This window comes from Microtus pennsylvanicus, chromosome 12 (genome assembly GCF_037038515.1).
Source record: "Microtus pennsylvanicus isolate mMicPen1 chromosome 12, mMicPen1.hap1, whole genome shotgun sequence".
Lineage (NCBI taxonomy): Eukaryota > Metazoa > Chordata > Mammalia > Rodentia > Cricetidae > Microtus > Microtus pennsylvanicus.
The window spans coordinates 67,203,064-67,221,940 of record NC_134590.1 but is presented as its reverse complement, the minus strand read 5'-3'; the positions used below and the strand labels follow the sequence as shown (position 1 = coordinate 67,221,940).

The 18,877-nt window shown below is 52.7% G+C and overlaps 2 protein-coding genes across 2 annotated transcripts in view; both read left to right on the top strand.

Moving 5' to 3' along the window:
• The window catches only part of Gck (glucokinase), a 35,812-nt gene extending 21,806 nt beyond the window's left edge, over window positions 1-14,006 (top strand). Inside the window, exons 2-10 of the mRNA XM_075944248.1 lie at window positions 4,538-4,700; window positions 5,130-5,284; window positions 6,310-6,429; window positions 7,894-7,989; window positions 8,096-8,195; window positions 10,625-10,808; window positions 11,966-12,121; window positions 12,514-12,747; window positions 12,973-14,006. Coding sequence (XP_075800363.1) covers window positions 4,538-4,700; window positions 5,130-5,284; window positions 6,310-6,429; window positions 7,894-7,989; window positions 8,096-8,195; window positions 10,625-10,808; window positions 11,966-12,121; window positions 12,514-12,747; window positions 12,973-13,117 — 1,353 coding nt within the window. The 3' untranslated portion in view covers window positions 13,118-14,006. The remainder of the gene's footprint in view (window positions 1-4,537; window positions 4,701-5,129; window positions 5,285-6,309; window positions 6,430-7,893; window positions 7,990-8,095; window positions 8,196-10,624; window positions 10,809-11,965; window positions 12,122-12,513; window positions 12,748-12,972) is intronic.
• Window positions 14,007-16,446: 2,440 nt separating this feature from the next.
• Myl7 (myosin light chain 7) lies at window positions 16,447-18,275 on the top strand. The gene is made up of 6 exons (XM_075943331.1): window positions 16,447-16,581; window positions 16,759-16,834; window positions 17,034-17,138; window positions 17,494-17,572; window positions 17,715-17,763; window positions 18,141-18,275. The coding sequence occupies exons 1-6, from the start codon at window positions 16,546-16,548 to the stop codon at window positions 18,240-18,242; spliced, it is 447 nt and encodes a 148-aa protein (XP_075799446.1). The 5' UTR covers window positions 16,447-16,545; the 3' UTR covers window positions 18,243-18,275.
• Window positions 18,276-18,877: the final 602 nt, after the last annotated feature.

Below are 18,877 nucleotides of genomic sequence, written 5' to 3'. Positions count from 1 at the left end.
AACTAACTCTACAGACCAGGCTGGCCTTGAATTCAAGAGACCTGCCTATCTCTGCCTCCCAAGAGCTGGGATTAAAGGCGTGTATCGTCACTGACCAGAGATGGTGTGTTATTTTTTTACTGCGTTCTAAGGTGGGATTCCAAAGCCGGCTCAGGGCATTTGACTCTGCCGGCTCCATTCCTCCCACTTTGCTATCTGACCTGTGAACTCTTCCAGACTTGTAGCCTTAAGAAATCTCCATACTGAGGACTTTCAAGTGTGCATCTCCACTGTCCCCCTGACCTCTGTTCTCACACAGCCACTCATACACACTTGAGTCAAATGTGCGCAGGCAGATGGGTGGCGTGCTTAGATCAGTTTCCCAGAATGCTCAGTCGCGATGGAGCCCTGCTCTAGCTGCTCAGGCTAGCCCATGGGAATCTCCCCATATGTCCCTATCTAAAATCCCTACACCTCAAGCTGCCAGAAAATGCACATGTCCTTTAGCCCTTGCCATCTCTCTGTCCCATGCTCACTGTCACTGTACCCAGACTGTGGAGACAGCCTAATATCCCCACTTCCACTCTGTGGAACATCCAAGAAGTTCCCATTCTGTAGCCCAGAATCTCAGGCTTCTCACATGTCTGTGGGTCATTCCCTTAACATCAGCTGCACTCTCTCTTCACCAGCCATGGTACCTGCCTCCCCTCCTCTCCTCTCCTCTCCTCTCCTCTCCTCACCTCTCCTCTCCTCTCTTCTCCTCTCCTCTCCTCCCCTCCCCTCCCCTCCCCTCCCCTCCCCTCCTCTCCTCTCCTCTCCTCTCCTCCCCTCCCCTCTCCTCCCCTCCCCTCTCTTCCCCTCCCCTCTTCTCTCCACCTGACCCAGGTCCAGGGTCATGGAATTCTTTTCTGTGGCTCTCAGTGAGCGTTAGGACAGATGCTCTTGGACAGACAGATGGCAAACGTGCTCTCAGCTCCTCTCTAACATCCCATGCAGCACACAGCACACTGCCCAGAGCTGTCATCTGCTAAGGAGACCTTCCAGTGCTCTTCAGGGAATTATGAGGAGGGGAGTCCTCCCACAGGAAAAGCCCTATGTTTGCTTGTGTCCTGTGATTTCTCAGACAAGGTGCACAAGAGAAGCTAGCGAATTAACAGTGTCTCCCTGCAGCATGAGACCCTTCTAGAGACACGCACAGCAGACTGTCTCACTGGATGCCAGCCAAAGTCAGGTCCCAAAATCATGTAGGAGGCAGCCCAATGGGTGGGTGTAGGCTCTGAGCTCAGGCATCTGCTCACTACCCAACTCTGCACTCCTGGCTCTGTGGGTTTGTGGGGAGGTGTTGGACAGTGTGCATTCAGGTCCTAGGGGTGTCTTGGAATGATTCAGGAGTGTGGGGGAGACCCAGGGATGACAATGGTGGGCCTGGCCTATAGTTCTTGTCCCTGTGCACAACCCGTGGGAACTGCTAGGTAGACTTCATTATGGCGTGATGCCCATCTCTGCCCTCTAATACCCACAGCCTAACGAGTTGTGAAGCCGCTCCTGGTCAGACCATCCCACCCCAAGTTGTACACTGACCTGGTGCCAGAAGTGGGGGCATCGTCAGGCCCAATGCACTCTGAGGAAGGGGCTTCCATTTCCAAGGAAAACTCTCCACAGCAAGAGCAGAACCCCTTAACAACTTCAGCGTAAACCCTTCCACATCCACCTCCAACCTGCATCACCAGGCTTGGGGAAGGAATATGGGGGCATGTGAGCGTGTCTTTCTAGCCCCAGTGGTCTGGATGAGTGGCTTGGCCAAGGATGAGTGTCTTGGCCAAGGCTCAAAATGAGGGCTCTGTGACCAGGGGACTTAGACCAGTTCTGCCACTGGGGGGCAGGCTCCCCACTTCCCTATATCCTCAGCGAGCACGCAGACCCAGTTTTATAGAAATCTAGATTTCCTGAAAGGGATCTCAGTTTTAAATAGATTTTTAAATGTTGGCAGATCCATAGGCCAGATGCAATTCCGTTTTTGAGAATGGGACCGGGGTCTGCAGAAGGTCCCATCTCACTTCCTCAATGCCAGAAAGCTCTCCCTCCTTCTCTGGAAAGGACGAAGAAGGTGACATGGTAGTGGCAGGTGTCTTGGGTTAATTCGTCCTGGCCTTGCTGGTGAATACAGGGTATTGGAGGGAAGGTCTTCTTTCGTAGAGGAGGTTCTTGTGTTCTTAAGTGTTTGCAGACTCTGCGTCCCAACGTTACTGAATCAAAAGTAAGTGTTGATAGAGACAGTACTGGTCCTCTCGACAGGTGCTATCAGTTTGATTTCCTTGGTGTCCAGAACTTCAGGGCACACACTCTGCCTGAGGAGCTGCCGAGCCTGGGCACCATGCAGTACACTTGGTTTTTCCAAACTCTACAGGAAGATGAAGACACAGACAGGTTGGCCCTGCCAATCCCCACCTCTGTGAGAAAGAACCAAAAGCACCCATTTGTCACAGTGTCACCGGGACCTCTAAGCTCTGGACAAGTTCTTCTCAGCTCCATAAAGAAGGCACGAGTCACTTGGAGCCCTCGTCAACCACATAGTCCAGCCACACACCACCCAGTCACCCTGGGCCAAGTCCCTAGCCCTGATACTCCTCAGGGACCCAGCCTGAAGTGTGGGCTCCTTTCATGAAGAATTTCAACCTGAAGGCAATCATAACCCTAACCTTAACCCTAACCCTAACCCAGAGTCTAGCCTCTGGTCACCCAGAGGAACTGACTGGACAGAGAGGCAGGCAGGGGCCCAAGAGGGCCTGAGGGTTGAATTTTTGTTAAGATCAGCCCTGCCTGTGTCATGAAACCACAGGTCACAGGCATCTTATAATTGGGTCCCTTCGTTGTTTGTTATTTGGTTTGGTTTTTGTGACAGGGTTTCCTGCCTCTATCTTCCAAGCACAGGGATTAGAGGTATGTGTCACCGCTCCTGGTCTGTTCTGGGTGCCTTCCTGAGTACCCACACCCAGCCGGTCACTGGGTCCCTCTGAGCAGCTGAACCTCAAGAGAGAAGCCAAGCTTACTACAGCTGCTAACTCTCAGTAAATTCTACAAGTCTAGGAAAGAGACAAAGGAGGCCGAGGGGGTTGCTTTGGGGATATCCTGAATTTCTGGGTACAACATGAATTGTTCCACAGAGAGCTGAGTATGTCCAGAGGCCTGCTCTGCAGGGCTGACGATAGAAGAGACTGGCCACACACTCACCTCACACCCAGCTGATGCTGGCTTCTGCTCGGTGCCTCTGTCAGAACCCTTATCAGCCCTATTTCTTTCTGATTTTCCTGAATTTAAACTCTATGTGGGGGCTTTTTTTTAAAACCACCATTAACCAATGCTCCGTATCTCTTGGGAATGCTTTTGATTGACAGAAACCATGAGTCTGACGCCCCGTGGCTTTACATGACTGCTCCTTAAGTTGGCCTGGCATCAACCTTCCTTCTCTGCCATGTGCAGTAGACTAACAGTCTTTTCCTTCCCGTCTTTCTCTGCATGGCTACAAGGTGGCTGCTGCAATGCCAACCATCACATCCTTACACCGCTGTGCTCCCAATCTAAGCGGCCCTGAATTCCCCTCTCCTGCTAAAACCAGGCTTCCCTTCACCAGTGATGAACTGAGTCACATACCCCAGCTCCAAGCCAAGGCAATAGAATCACCGTGCTCAGCTTAGTCTACCAGGGTTCACTGTTCTACTCAGCCCCCTAAGCAAAATCTAGGTAACTGAAAAAGACGCCTTGCTATCGTCCAGACTCCTCCAACATGCTGAGTTTATGTGCAAGATGCAAAGAGTGCAGATTCTCATAAAAATAAAAATCAGCCTGTAGCTTTTATCAGAAGATCCCTCATTTTTCTTTTTGACTCAAAGTACACATGTTCCTGCAATGACTTCTCAGTACCCAGTATACTAACTTTTGCGTGAGCTCGAGTGCTGTACAGCTGCCCACCTGCATGCTCCGGCTATCCTCGTGCCAGTATGTGGAGGATGAACCCACATTTGGGCCCTCCACATGCAGGAACAGCAGCGCTGGTTCTGAGCTTCTTGTACACAGGTCTCCTGTGCTGATAGCGAGAGCGTCCTCCTTCTGGGCTTCTAGCCCGCACACTGTGGATGGCCGTGCTTTGCTAGCCAGACCCTTGCTTGGTGCCTGGGGTCCTCCAGCGGCTCTAGTCTTGGCCACCCTGTACATACTGGCCCATTCACTCCCTAAAGTCCTGCAGTAGGAAAAAAAACCTGGCTCTTTTTACTCCAGTCCCACCTCACCAAAGTCCTATTTAGATAATTTTCCTCACCTCATCCAAAGTCTTGGGGCAATAGGAGGCACGAGGCATTGTGCTGCAAAGGCTACCCAGCTCCCTGCTGTTCACTCCTCCAGGGTACCCAGGCTAATTGTTGAGAATATTTGAAATAAACTATGATAAATAGTCTGAGATGTGGACCATCCTGTGTCTGGGGTGAGAAAACAAAAGAGAGACCCTTGGTGTGTGGAGGCTCCTGGTGACAGCCACAGCGGCTCCCATCCCCTCCCGGTACAGGTAGAGCAGATCCTGGCAGAGTTCCAGCTGCAGGAGGAAGACCTAAAGAAGGTGATGAGGCGGATGCAGAAAGAGATGGACCGTGGCCTGAGACTGGAGACCCACGAGGAGGCCAGTGTAAAGATGTTGCCCACCTACGTGCGTTCCACCCCAGAAGGCTCAGGTACCGCAGGGATCCTCTGTCCCTAGACAGGACCCCCTAAGCAAATGATGGCATCCCTAAGTCACTGGATAGGCCTTTGTCTAGTTGCCTGAAGCCGTGGGGTGCTCAGGCCCAGTCTGGAGCTATCAGCCCTCAGGAGAACTGGCCCCCCATCTCTAAGGTCAATTGGGGACTTCCTCCTTAACCAGAGTGCAGCCCATTACTCTAGGTCTCTGTGTAGCTCTCTGGGTTCTGGCTGCCTTTAGCTAAGACAGGGTTTTGCCACTGATATTCCCTAGTTCACCTCTGACCCTTCCACAGCTTGCTCTACCATTGCCCCACCCCCAGTGTCTAGGCTAGCTTCTCCTCATCCACAATGTCTGGGGTCCCCATACCTATCCCTCCTGTCAGCGAGGCAACGAGGCTGACCATCTCTCCCTTTGCCTGCAGAAGTTGGAGACTTCCTCTCCTTAGACCTGGGAGGAACCAACTTCAGGGTGATGCTGGTGAAGGTGGGAGAGGGGGATGCAGGGCAGTGGAGTGTGAAGACCAAACACCAGATGTACTCCATCCCCGAGGACGCCATGACGGGCACCGCAGAGATGGTGAGCGGCTTGAGGGACTGGGCTAGGAGTCAAGGTCCCCCAGGATCTCGGGAGGTGATGGTTCCAAGAGCAGGAGAGACGGTGGGCCAGCCACCCAGCTTCAGAGCGAGACCCAAGAAGGTGGCTCAGGGGCTTAAAGTGTCCCAAGTCCCAATTCCAGTCTGCTCAGAACAAGAAGAGGCTGAAGAGAGGTCAGAAGCAGGAGGAAAACCCAGCTTCTGTCCAGTTTCCCAGAGGAAAACCAAAGCTTAGGACTGAGCAGCCAGGAGCCATCACTAACCTACCTACCAACAGGTATATGCCAAGTGGCATAGCAAGAGTCACACTATCTGCCCAAGCAGCAAGGGTCCCCTAAGCATGAGGAAGACTCAGACGTGGGACCTAGAAATAGAAGGAGTCATGGGCTAAGTCAGAACCCCCCACCATTCCCAGGGACAAAGCAAAAACCATTACCAGAGGGGCAACCAGGCAAGAGGTTGCCTGTAGCCACTCAGCCTTCCCTCAGCGTACTTCAGCCCGGGACTGGCACGTTATGAGCCAGCTCCCTCACCCATCTGCAAATTCATCAGTGCCCACTCATCTGAACCATTCCACCAGGAGAAACTGGGGCCAGCCTTCAGCAGGGGTCAGGTGGTCAGGATACCTAGGAAACAGCAAAAGAGACAGAAATCATAGTTATGGTCAAGAATGTGCTTCCCCCCAGAGCTTCACGGGACAGCCATCCAGGCTTGATGCCAGCCAGTCCTCACTGGGCAAGTGGGGGGGGGGCTTGGAGGTGCAGCTAAGCTGGGGATCAGCCTGTGTTGCGCTTCTTGCTCTCAGGACGGCAGTCTGCAGGGTTCTCCATTTGGGAAGGCACAGGGCCTGAGTCCTGATGAGAAACGGACTGCAGACAGGTCCAGCATACAGTGGCAGCCTCTGGGATCAAATGTCTTAGCAGCTCCAAGGGACGCTCTGGCACAGTCCCTAGGGAGAACTGCTGCTGTCCCAGCCCTGATCCAATGCCACTCTGCTGCAACTCCTAGCTCTTTGACTACATCTCCGAGTGCATCTCTGACTTCCTGGACAAACATCAGATGAAGCACAAGAAACTACCCCTGGGGTTCACCTTCTCCTTCCCTGTAAGGCACGAAGACATAGACAAGGTGAGCCAAGAGGGGGAGCGGGAAGGGGGGTGAACGGATGGAAACACACCCAGGAAGAATTCTGCTCACACTGCCTTCCCAGCCCAGGCTGTAAAAGACCCCAGCATAGGGGGCTAGAGAGATGGCTCAGCGGTTAAGAGCATTGCCTGCTCTCCCAAAGGTCCTGAGTTCAATTCCCAGCAACCACATGGTGGCTCACAACCATTGTAATGAGGTCTGGTGCCCTCTTCTGGCCTTCAGGCATACATGCAGAAAGAATATTGTATACATAATAAATAAATAAATAATTTTAAAAAACACCCCAGTTTAAGAGAGATTTCAGTTGTGGGCCCTGTTGCTTCCTATCTGTAAAGCTTTGGCAAACAGCCACAACTTCAGCTGTGTGGCAAACCCTCTCAGGAGACAAGCTTGGGTCACCCCACTACAGGTAAAGAAACAGGTTAAGCAAGTTGCTCTCAGTGGGAGGTGGCAGCTGGCCATAAGGCTGGGACCCCAGCTCACCATAGAGTACAAAGACACCTCACTGGCCGAGTCTAAAGTGGGAAGGGTCTGAGAATCTATCCCACTGGGAAATTTATAAGTTAACAGCACACACACACACACACACACACACACACACACACACACACACAATCTCTGCTTTAGTTTCCTTTATAGTTGCTATGATAAATCACTCTGATGAAAGCAACTTAGGGGAGAAAGGGCTTAACTTAGCTCACACAGTTCCAGGTTATAGTGCTTCACAGCAGCGGAGTCACAGAGGCAGGGGCTTCACTAGCAAACCTCAGAAACACGGAACAACATGCTTGCTTGCATTCAGCTTGCTTTTAACATGCCTCTACCTCGGGAATGGCACCCCCCACACTGGGGGCAAGTCATCCCGTCTCAATTAATGTAATCAAGATCAATGTCCATAGGCCCTTCCAGGTGACACTACACAAAGTCAAGTTGACAGTCAAAACAAATCGCTTCAACCTCTGTGTCAGAGATAAAAGCAGGTCTTGTCCCAAGGGGCAAAAGCAGCAGCCAAACCCACACATCCAGTGGTTTTCTAAGCCCCAAGTTCCACAGAGAAAGCCTCCTGTGAGACCTTCATGTGAAGCGGAAGAGAGGAACCCCAATGTTATTCAGCACTGTTCTCGCGGGGACCTGCCTGTCCTTCCTCTACTTCCGAATCGTAGTCCCGAGCTTTGCTGCCCAACATTCTTATGCTGAAGGGTACAGCTTCACCAAAGAGCAAATTCTCAAGGTCCTGGGTTCCTGTGTGTGTGTGTGTGTGTGTGTGTGTGTGTGTGTGTGTGTGTGTGTTTAGAAAACTGTTCCCAATACTTCTCAAAGCTGTGTGAGCCTACTTCCTCAAATGTGAAGCAGGAGATGGGGGTGCCATGGACCTATGGTCTGGTTGGTTGAAGGCCACAGCTCCCTTGCCACAGCAGCAGCCATAATGCCTTCCTGCTCCTCCAGGGCATCCTGCTCAACTGGACTAAGGGCTTCAAGGCCTCCGGAGCTGAAGGGAACAACATCGTAGGACTTCTCCGAGATGCTATCAAGAGGAGAGGGGTGAGGACACCTTTGCCTGCCCTGAGGAGCTGTCCTGGGCCCCTACTCCTTCCACACAGGGCCCTCTCCTCAGCTCCATTCCCATAGTCTCTGTACTTCTCGGCAGGACTTTGAGATGGATGTGGTGGCAATGGTGAATGACACAGTAGCCACGATGATTTCTTGCTACTATGAAGACCACCGGTGTGAGGTTGGCATGATTGTGGGTAAGGGCTTGTTCCCTGTAACCCTTCCCCGCTGCACAGGGCCTTAGCGGTCGATGTCAGAGCACTAACATCGAGAGCCAGTCAGGGAAGGCCTGTCCCCTGAGCCAGGTGGCCTTGGGGATGTGGTGTTGCAGGAACTGTGTGTTGATGGGAACTGTTTCAATGTTTGCAGCATCAGGGCATCAGGTGGCCTGCCAGCTGCACACCCGCCCTGCCTATCTGGATGTAATTAAACCACTTTGTCTAGTAAATTGACCATACTGAACAAATTTGTCCAAGTGGAAGAAAATCAGCAAAAGTGGCTTCATCCGTGCTGCTAGTTGGCCCTACCCCATCCTGGCCCTGCCCGTGACATGGGGCCCAGCACTGAATCTCTGAACTGCCAGGCCCTAAATCCACTCTGGAGGGGAGGCCATTGCAGGAAAAGAAGCCATAGCTCTCACCCCCTAACCAGGGATGGGAACTCAAAACCAACCCCCCCCCCCCCAGTCTCAGAAGTTCCTGTGGTCTTCCGAAGCAGTGAGTGTACCAACCAAATCAGTTATCTGCTGTGCACGCAGGTGTAGGGATGTTTGTTTGGACAATCTGGGCCCTGATTACCCAGAAAACCCTGTGCTATAGCCCTTCAGAGACAGATCTCCAATACCATTTGTTTCTACTCGTAGGTTCTCATTTGTGCTTATACTTGTCCCCTAAATAATATATGATAAATAATATATTCATTTTATATATGTGCATATATAAAACATTATAGGTGCACACACATATAATTTGTAATAAATGTACACATATATGTATATATTATATATACTTTTTACATGTATATAATATACACACACATATATATAATTTGTTAGGTTTTTGTTTGATTTTTGAGACAGGGTTTCTCTGTGTAACAGTCTTATCTGTCCTGGAACTCACTCTGTAGATCAGGCTAGACTTGAACTCACAGAGTGCGCCTGTCTCTACTTCCCAGTGCCGAGATTAAAGGTGTGCGCCACCACCACCTGGCTTGTTGTTTTGAGACAGGGCCTCACTATATAGTTCCAGCTGTCCTGGAACTCACTATTAGACCAGGTCTTGAAGTCACAGAGCTCCTTCTGCCTCCGCCTCCTGAGTGCTAATTTATAACAGTAATTTTGCTACTGTTGTGAATCGTAATGTAAATACCTGATATTTCCAATGGTCTTAGGCGACCCCTGCCCCAACCCACAGGCTGAGAACCCCTGCTGTAGCCTGACCCCACTGTATCTCCCTTCTGTTTGCTGTATCTATTTTCTATCTTTCCTTTTTAGTGAAAGTTCTCTCTCCAGATGTCTCTGGCTGTGCCTCCCTCTATATTCCCCCAGCTGTGTCCTCCACAATTCCTCCTACAGCGACTCTGCCTGGAGACACCACCTCCTCTGGCGTGATCCAAAAGTGAGGGCTACCTTTTGATAACCCATCACTCATATTTACCCACAAACATACATGGTGCCTGCTCAGTATTTAAAATCATGTTCATGATAATTACCAAGTGTTTGGAAGCATCACCCCAGCCCCTAGTATCCATCTTAAGCCCCCTCCCCTGGGAGTCACCTTGGTCTGGACTCCACCTCAGGGAAAGCCCTCAAGCAGTGACCCCTCCCCAGAGAGAATACTCCTACAGGCTGCCACCCAGGAATGGAACACGTGGTCTCTGGGGTTTGTGTGTCCCCTTCCCCTGTCCCACCCAGGAATGCTGCATTAAACGTGGGCATCTTTTATTCGGTCTAATTTGGTCTGATTGGAATTATTTGCATCGGCGGAGAGGCTCATCTTAAGAAATATATCTAACACCAAGATTGAAAAAAATTGAGAGAATTCAGTCAGGTGGTGGTGGCATGTGCCTTTAATCCCAGCACTTGGGAGGCAGAGGTAGGCGGATCTCTATGATTTTAAAGCCAGCCTGGTCTACAGAGTGAGTTTTAGGACAGGTTCCAAAGCTACAGAGAAACCCTGTCTCAAAAAACAAAAACAAAAAAACAAAAGCGCTAGACAACAAGGGACTGGAGAGATGGCTGAGCAGTTAAGAGCATTTGTTGCTCTTCCAGAGGACCTGGGCTCGATTCCCAGTACCCGCATGATGGCTCACAGCTGTCCGTAACTCTAGTTCCATCTTCTGGCTTCTATGGGCACCAGGCAGGCATGTTTGCGGTGCACAAACCTACATGCAAACAAAAACACTTATATCTTTAAAAGTTTTTTTTAATTAAAAAAATGATAAAATGACACCCAACACCTATTTCCAGTTGTCAAACCACACTGGCACTCATTCTGTCTGCCCTGGCTACGCAGGTAGAGTGAGGACGCATCCTTGTTAGAGGACAGCCCACAGACTGACCCGTCTACTCTGCGTCACACAGCTTCCATGCCCGGTTCTTACCACCTTCTGTGCCCCATCCCTGCAGGCACTGGCTGCAACGCCTGCTACATGGAGGAGATGCAGAATGTGGAGCTGGTGGAAGGGGATGAGGGGCGCATGTGTGTCAACACGGAGTGGGGTGCCTTCGGGGACTCAGGCGAGCTGGATGAGTTCCTGCTGGAGTACGACCGAATGGTGGACGAAAGCTCAGCGAACCCCGGTCAGCAACTGTAAGGATGCCCTGCCCTCCTAACCCACCCCTGGGGCTGCTCTTGCCCCGGGCACCATGGCTGGGTCACAATAATAGCTCGTTTATAAAGAGCCCTGGGGAAGCAAATCGAGGATCCCTCTGTGAACCAGCTCTTTTCTTCAGGTCAGTCACAAGCTGCCCCTGTGAGGTGTGGAGGTGTCATGGCGACTAGTATAAAGTCCGGCCTCTCTGCTTTTATAGGTAGCCTCCCACCAGAGACAGCTCTGAAAGACCTGCAAGGTTCATCTGGTTTAAGCCAGGATCCCTCAAAGTACATATGTATGCCAGTCCACAAGATGAATGTTAGCATGTGGGGGGGATGCTGTAGGCTGGCAGACATGTCTCGGGAATCAGCTGAACAGAGCTAGCCTGGAATCACGGCTATTGCCACGTAGTATGGTGCACCCCTTTAATCTCAGCACTATGGAGGCAGAGGCAGATACATCTATTTGTGTTCCAGCCAGCCAGGGCTACATAGCAAGTGCCAGGATAGCCATGGGTACACAGTGAGACCCTGTCTCAAAAAGCAAATAAATAAATTGAATTGTGCCTATGGCAGGCTAGCCACCTACATGGTACCGTTCCCATGTTAACAACTCCTTAATGAGTTTCATCTCAGACCCTCACAGGCCTCTGTTAGTTCATTAATAGCGGCTGGGTTTCAAGACGAAAATATGGAGGCTCACAGATTAGACAAAAATATTAGGCAAAAATAATGCTATGTGCCCTACTGGGCACCAACCCTGTGAGCCAATGAGAATAGCATCCCTTCACATGGTTGAGGAAGGACTAAAGTCCCAGGCTGTGCTCAGACAAGGCCTGCCATCATCAGTAAGGTTTCTGCAGGCTCACAGTGGCTCCTCAGTTCTGTCCCCCTTTCATATACCAGACCAGCGGTGGCCAGATGTGCTTCCTCAACTGGGTTTAAAATGCGCACCTTCCTAGGACCTGAGGTTTCTGAAGCCTCTGTGTACAAATGGAGGGGGGTGCGGGGCACGAGGGTAAGGACCTTGGATAATGGCTCTGGGGTAATGAGAAAGCGATCACGGTACCCCACGTGGTCACCTCCTAACCGGAATGGGACCTGTGGGGATTTCCCTAGGGCCCCGCTGGCATAACCGACTGTTTTGTATCCAGGTACGAAAAGCTCATTGGTGGAAAGTACATGGGCGAGCTGGTTCGACTTGTACTGCTCAAGCTAGTGGACGAGAATCTTCTCTTCCGTGGGGAAGCTTCGGAGCAGCTGCGCACACGTGGTGCCTTCGAGACCCGTTTTGTGTCGCAGGTGGAGAGGTGCCTGGAGGGGGCAGGACCAGGGGCGGCGTCTGGGAGGAGGAGGAATGGGATGGGGACAGAGGAATGGACCAAGGTTCTAGGGGAAGCAGAGTATTATTAGGGACATAGGAAGACATGGAGCCTGGCACAGCGTCCCTGTGGCCTCTGTCCCCTAGTCAAGGGGAGACCTGTCCGCCGACTCAGGATTTTTCACACACTCCCCACTACCCAGAGCCTCTGTCTCAGCTGACTGTGGCATTGTCAACCTCACTATAGAGAGAATCCAGCACTGACCAAACGACTGCTGGGAGGGGCAGCGGGGGCGAGGGGGGAGGAAAGCGGGGAGAAGGGGGCGTCATCCCCATTCCTCCAGGACCCTCAGTGACTTCCCTCCCTCATCCTGCTCTCAGCGACACGGGCGACCGCAAGCAGATACACAACATCCTGAGCACTCTGGGGCTTCGGCCCTCCGTCACCGACTGCGACATTGTGCGCCGAGCCTGTGAGAGCGTGTCCACGCGCGCCGCCCACATGTGCTCAGCAGGACTAGCGGGAGTCATAAATCGCATGCGCGAAAGCCGCAGTGAAGACGTGATGCGCATCACGGTGGGCGTGGATGGCTCCGTGTACAAGTTGCACCCTAGGTCAGTTTCCACCCTAGCTCCCGGGTCCAACCTCTCGCCAATAAAGGGAGGCTCAAAGGGTGTGGCTCTCGGCTCCAGACATTCGTGAGCCCTCCTGCCAGGCTCCTCTTAGGCCTGGATGCTGAGGATGCTGCAGTCAGGGAGCCTACCGTAGATGGATGGGTGGCAAGGGTGAAGTCTAAAAGGTGGGAAGAGAAATGGCAGCCCTATTCTCCTCCTATTCAGCTTCAAGGAGCGGTTCCACGCCAGTGTGCGCAGGCTGACACCCAACTGCGAAATCACCTTCATCGAATCAGAGGAGGGCAGCGGCAGGGGAGCAGCCCTGGTCTCTGCGGTGGCCTGCAAGAAGGCCTGCATGCTGGGCCAGTGAAATCCAGGCCACAAGGACGGGGACCTGGGCTCCATGGGACTCCACGCCCCACAGGTGCTCTCAGCCCACCGGGGCAGGAGATCTATTCAGCTGCTACCCCTGGAAAATGGGGAGAGGCCCCTGCAAGCTGAGCAGGTGTTTCTACAGCGTCAGTCAAGTAGGACAGCCCTAGGGCTCTCCGCCTGGGGCAGGGGGCAGGGGGCTGGGAGGAGAAAGAGGATCAGAGGCACCAAAGTCTTTCTTGTTTTAATCGACTGCAGAGAAAGGCCTTACACACTCAGGACTTGCATTTTCACACTTCTTGCCTCTCACAACTGTGGGCCTGGCCTCCCAGGGGAGTGCCTCCCAGACCTTGCAATGGTCCGACTTCCCTGAGAACACACCCTGCACAGGGAGGTAGCTCCAGCAGCTTGGCCAGATCAGACCTAGGCTCCCAAGAGAGCAAGGGCTGCTGATCACCCAGCCTGGCTGTTTTCTTGCCTGTGACCGAAGAGACTGGGGAGTTATGGAAGACTGACTGTCCAGCTGCATTGAGGGGACTTTCCAGGCCACAAGCACCCCAAAGAGACTGTTTCCTTCATATACCTCTGCCCCAGAGTGACTTACAGTTCTGGAATGAACCCTCCCAGGAGATGCTGGATGATAGAGCTCCGGAGTTCCTACCCTAAGGGGACCAGAAAGGGGAGGACTCTCTTGCTCTATCGGGAGCTTTCCCTCCTTCAAGCAGGATGGCATCTTCAACACTCACATCCCTGATCCAGAAGGACAAAGCATCCTTCTAAGAGACCTCCCAGGCCCCTCTTCCTCATTCTCCCCAAATACCATGCCACCCTCTCTATGCCAACCTGGGACTGTGGGGGAGTTTTTAATTAAATATTTAAAAACACTTAAACATGGCCTGTCCATTGCTCTGTGACCTCTGTGCTAAGGGTTGTAAGGATCGTGGTGATGGTATACAAAGAAGCATCTCTGGTGTGCACAGGTACTCCCTAAACTGGGTTGTGTCTCAGAATTCATTGTGCCCTCCAGACACTATACCCAGGGGAGTGTGAGAGGTCGGCCATGGGGACACTGCGGGCACTGGATAGCCCCGGTTGCCCCTACAACACGTGAAAGATAGAATGTGGGAATGCCGGGCCCGATGCTGCTCTGGTTGGGGTGGGGGCTGACTCAGCTGTGGGTTGGTCTCAGCAGCATTCTGCCTCCTCAGAACCGCGGACGAAGCAGCAGTGGGTAAGGGCCAGGGTTATGTGATGTCACAGATTTCCAAGGTCCCTGCAGAGGAGAACTCTGAAATCACAAAGGGCCTAATGCCTTTCTCTGCAGCACAAACACACCTGCAGGTAAGCACAGACTCGTGGGATTTTAGTGCACATTTATTTCTCAGTGGAACTATGCAAGAGGCCAAAAGCAACCATTCTCTGTTTCATTCAGAAAAAAAAAGGAAGAAAAGAAAATCCATGGGGCTGGAGAGATGGCTCAGCGGTTAAGAGCATTGCCTGCTCTTCCAAAGGTCCTGAGTTCAATTCCCAGCAACCACATGGTGGCTCACAACCATCTGTAATGGGGTCTGGTGCCCTCTTCTGGCCTGTAGGCATACACACAGACAGAACATTGTATACATAATAAATAAATAAATATTAAAAAAAAAAAGAAAACCCACTAAATTGGTAGTTTTGGGGAAAGGCCCATCTTCCTTGAGATCTTGACTTTCTGGCTGTTTCCTGTAGAATTGCTCCAGATCATCTCCACTTTCTTGAACTGACGCAAGCATTTGCTTCTGCCACTATCTGAGGAAAACACTCAAATGTGAACAGATCTTTAAATAGATCCCCATCTTTTGTCATCTTCTTTCATGTCTCAGGAAACCTGGAATCTGAGCCATTGTACTGTTTCTTTTTAAAAGTCTCTCTTTGCACATCTAATTTGAACAAATGAACTTCATTTTCAGATAGCAAAGGAGGCGTTCATTATAGAATTCTCATGCAAAAGGAGGCCTTGGAGCCATGTGTGCTGGTCAGGCTTGCAATCCAGGCTAGCCTTGGCTACATAGCTAACCCTACCACAAACTGAAGGAGTGTGGGTGGGACTTGGGGCCTAAGTGGAGGAACCCGTGTTCTCCCAACCCACCTTGCACAGACAACTTGGGGTGAGGATGAACACTGATCCCAGCCAGAGGCCTGCTCATGCAGCCCCCAAGCTTGTCCGATCGGCTTCTCCCTCTCTTCTGCCAGACTAGGGTCCTCAAGAAGTTGACAGTATTACTGCTTGGAATGGGAGCCCCCTTGGTCTGAAATTCAGAACCACTAGATGGACTCTCTGAGCCACTTCCACAGGAACCCTGGGGAGGCCCTGTGCTCCAAAGCTTGCCTGCACAACAACCTCACACAGGCCTGCCCTGTGCCAGGCCCTCTGGATTCCAGACGTGTGTTCAGGAGTAGGTGACAGCTCTCAGCTGGGAATGTCAGAGTGAGTTTTGTGAAGGAGGGGTGAAGTTGAGATGGACCTTAATAAACAAGATTCCAGAGAGAGTGAGGACAAGCGTCTAAGCAGGGCAGGCTCAAACACCAGCATAGGTGTGACCATGAGGACAGCAGTCATGGATCTGTCACTCCTGGGTTACCCCAGACCAAGCACAGCCTGCTCAGAACTGCTGTCTGTCTGTCGTCAGCTGGACAGCAGGCCAGCGCTCAGGGTTTCATCCAACCCAGAGGATTCAGACCATTGACCATCCTCGGGACATGCACTGCTTCCTTAGTCCAAAGAGTGAGGATGAGGCTGGTGAAGGGCCAGCCTGGGCTCGCAGGAGGGATGGTGGACGAGGGGCCCCAGGGACCCCTCAACATGACCAGAGGCAGGAGAAGCTTTGATCCTCTCTGCCCAGGGAAGAGCCTGGTCGCAAGGGCCGATGGATCCTAGGATGTTACACTTGGGAGCTTGAAGGTCACCAGGAGTGCGAATGGGCTCTGCTTGGAGCCCTGGTCTTCCTCTACCAGTGGGGGCTTCCAAGTTTAGCCCGTCACCCATTCCTCTCCTTATTTGGGCCTCTGGGTGATAAGGCTGAGACATAAAGAGCCGGGTGACAAGATCACACAGCCAGACCACTGCAGATCATGGTAAGTGCTTGGCGGGAAACAGGAGACCAGACACACCCGGGTGCCAGTCTCTGCTCCGCAGAAGGGCAGAACCAGGGACTTCTGTGCCTGTGCCGGGCTCAGGGAAGTGATCTCTAGGGCTGGAGAAAGACCCCTCAGCCTGGCACTCCTGATTGTGCCCTGGAGTGACAAGTGGTAGGGAGGGGGGACTTTAGAGAACCGGAGAGCGGGTCCCTGTCACCATCAGTATTACAGGCCAGCAGGAAGGCTGGGACCCGGGGCAAGGCCGCGGCCACCAAGCAGGCCCAACGTGGCTCTTCCAATGTCTTCTCAATGTTTGAACAAGCCCAGATTCAGGAATTCAAAGAAGTGAGTACCGTACCTCCAGCAGCCTCTCACTCCCCACCTCTCTTCTATGAGGGTCAGAGGTGTCGTGCCCCCCCCTCCCCGCCGCCACCTGCTCCTCACCACCCAAGGCTCTCCCTTACCTCTGCCTCCCCTGGAAGAGAGGGGGTAGTAGCTCCTTCCTGAAGACTCTCCTCACAGGCCTTCAGCTGCATTGACCAGAATCGCGATGGCATCATCTGCAAGTCAGACCTGAAGGAGACCTACTCCCAGCTCGGTGAGTGGATGCACAGCCCACATCCCAGGGGCCATCTCAGCCTCCTCAGGGGCCTGCTTGGAGTGAGGACAGTGCCCTGCCCTCACATGTTCCCCATCCCTCACCGGCCCCACAGCTGGAGTTGCCCCCTGCCTCTTCCCTCACTGCCCCGGAAAGCTGGGGAAGGCAGCCTGGGTCACTTTCTGTCCTATCCTCACAGGGCGGGTAAGTGTCCCAGAGGAGGAACTGGAAGCCATGCTTCAGGAAGGGAAGGGCCCCATCAACTTCACCGTCTTTCTCACGCTCTTCGGGGAGAAACTCAACGGTGAGTGGCCATCACGTCTGAATCTCCTGAAGTGAGCAAACTGACCTCACCTGACCCCTGAACCCGTGTAAGGTTCACCTGAACTCCCCTGAAACTTGTGGAGCCTGCCTGGCCATGGTAGACCCAGAGTGGGGGGGGGCATCTTGGGCTGACTTGGGCTCAGAAAACGTCATTTCCAAAGCCCGATTCTGATCTCCCAGCCTCAAGAAACACTTTGTGGGGTTTCGGGTCCCCCCTTGTGGCCTCCATCAACACCCTCCAGGAAAGATCCTAGCTCTCTGGTAGTATGAGTTTTTCCTGGGTGGGGCCTAGAGCCTGGGAATCTGACAGATCACCTGGCTGCCTCCACCCGCAGGGACAGACCCTGAGGAAGCCATCCTGGGCGCTTTCCGAATGTTTGACCCCAGCGGCCAGGGGGTGGTGAACAAGGATGAGTAAGTGAGGATCCTGCATCCCCCAGGGTGGGCACCACAGGGAAGCAAGAGGGCAGTGCGGCGGGCGAGGCAGGTCCTCTTGTGTCTCCCTGGGCCCTCGCCACTCTCCCTCCCAGCTCCATCCAGCCTTCTCTTTCCTCAGGTTCAAGCAGCTTCTCCTGACCCAGGCAGACAAGTTCTCTCCTGCTGAGGTGAGACACCCTGGCCCTATCAGTACCTGTTCCTGGCATTGCCACCCTAGCACAGGGAAGGCCTCATGACCCAGTGCCCACAGGGCTCAGAACCCAGATCCTATGCGGTGTAAGCTAAGGGGTGGCAAGGTCTTCCCAGAAGAGACAGTACTTCTGTTAAGACCCAGAGGGGAGACCACAGACTGGGAAGAGGGCGGGCTTGTCTTTGTGGTCAGGTGAGCCTTTGACCTCTTCCCCATTCAGGCCCACTTCCTAGTCTGTCCACCAACATACAAAAACCTCTGACTACAGTTTGGGGTTGAAAAAACTTAGTCCCAAAGCACAGCTCTTGGGACAGGGCATCATTAGGCCCTATCTCTGCGTGGTACCTCCCACAGGTGGAGCAGCTGTTTGCCCTGACACCCATGGACCTGGCAGGCAACATCGACTACAAGTCCCTCTGCTATATCATCACCCATGGGGATGAGAAAGAGGAGTAGAGGCAGGCTGGGGTCACCTCAATAAACTCTATGGCTGAACTAGAACTGATGTGTTGACTTGACTATGACATACAGGATGGGGGTGCGCCAGGCAGGGGACGTGGAACCCCATGAGATCCCACCTGGATTCACCCCACACTATCGAGTAAAATAAAACCATTATTCTGCCCACTGCTAAACTCCAGGAGAGGAACTGGGATGTACACACCTCCATGAGGCCAGGAATGAGCCACAAGTGGGCAGCCCAGCTCTTGAGGTCTGGGGCAAGAAGAAACCCCTTGCTGGACACTCAGCAGACTTTCTGCCCAGCAGCTCGGTTAGCAGATGCAGTCCCAGGGACCTGCGACCACATAGTCTCTCCCTCTACACTAACAGGCCCATTGCCCAGTCTCCTCTTGATGTGATGGCTGTGGGGCCTGTGGGAAAGCCACAGAGGAACCTATTTAAGGGGGATGGCTCAGTGGTGGGTGCCTTGCCTAGCATGTTGCCTGTCCTGTATTCAATTCCCAGTACGGACCCACCCCTTTCCCCGAGGGAAAGAGAGGGAGAGAAGAGGAGAGAAGGGGAAGGTGTTACAATCATATTGGACGTACAGCAGACTATGACATGGCGGGACACGGACACTGGAGGGGAGG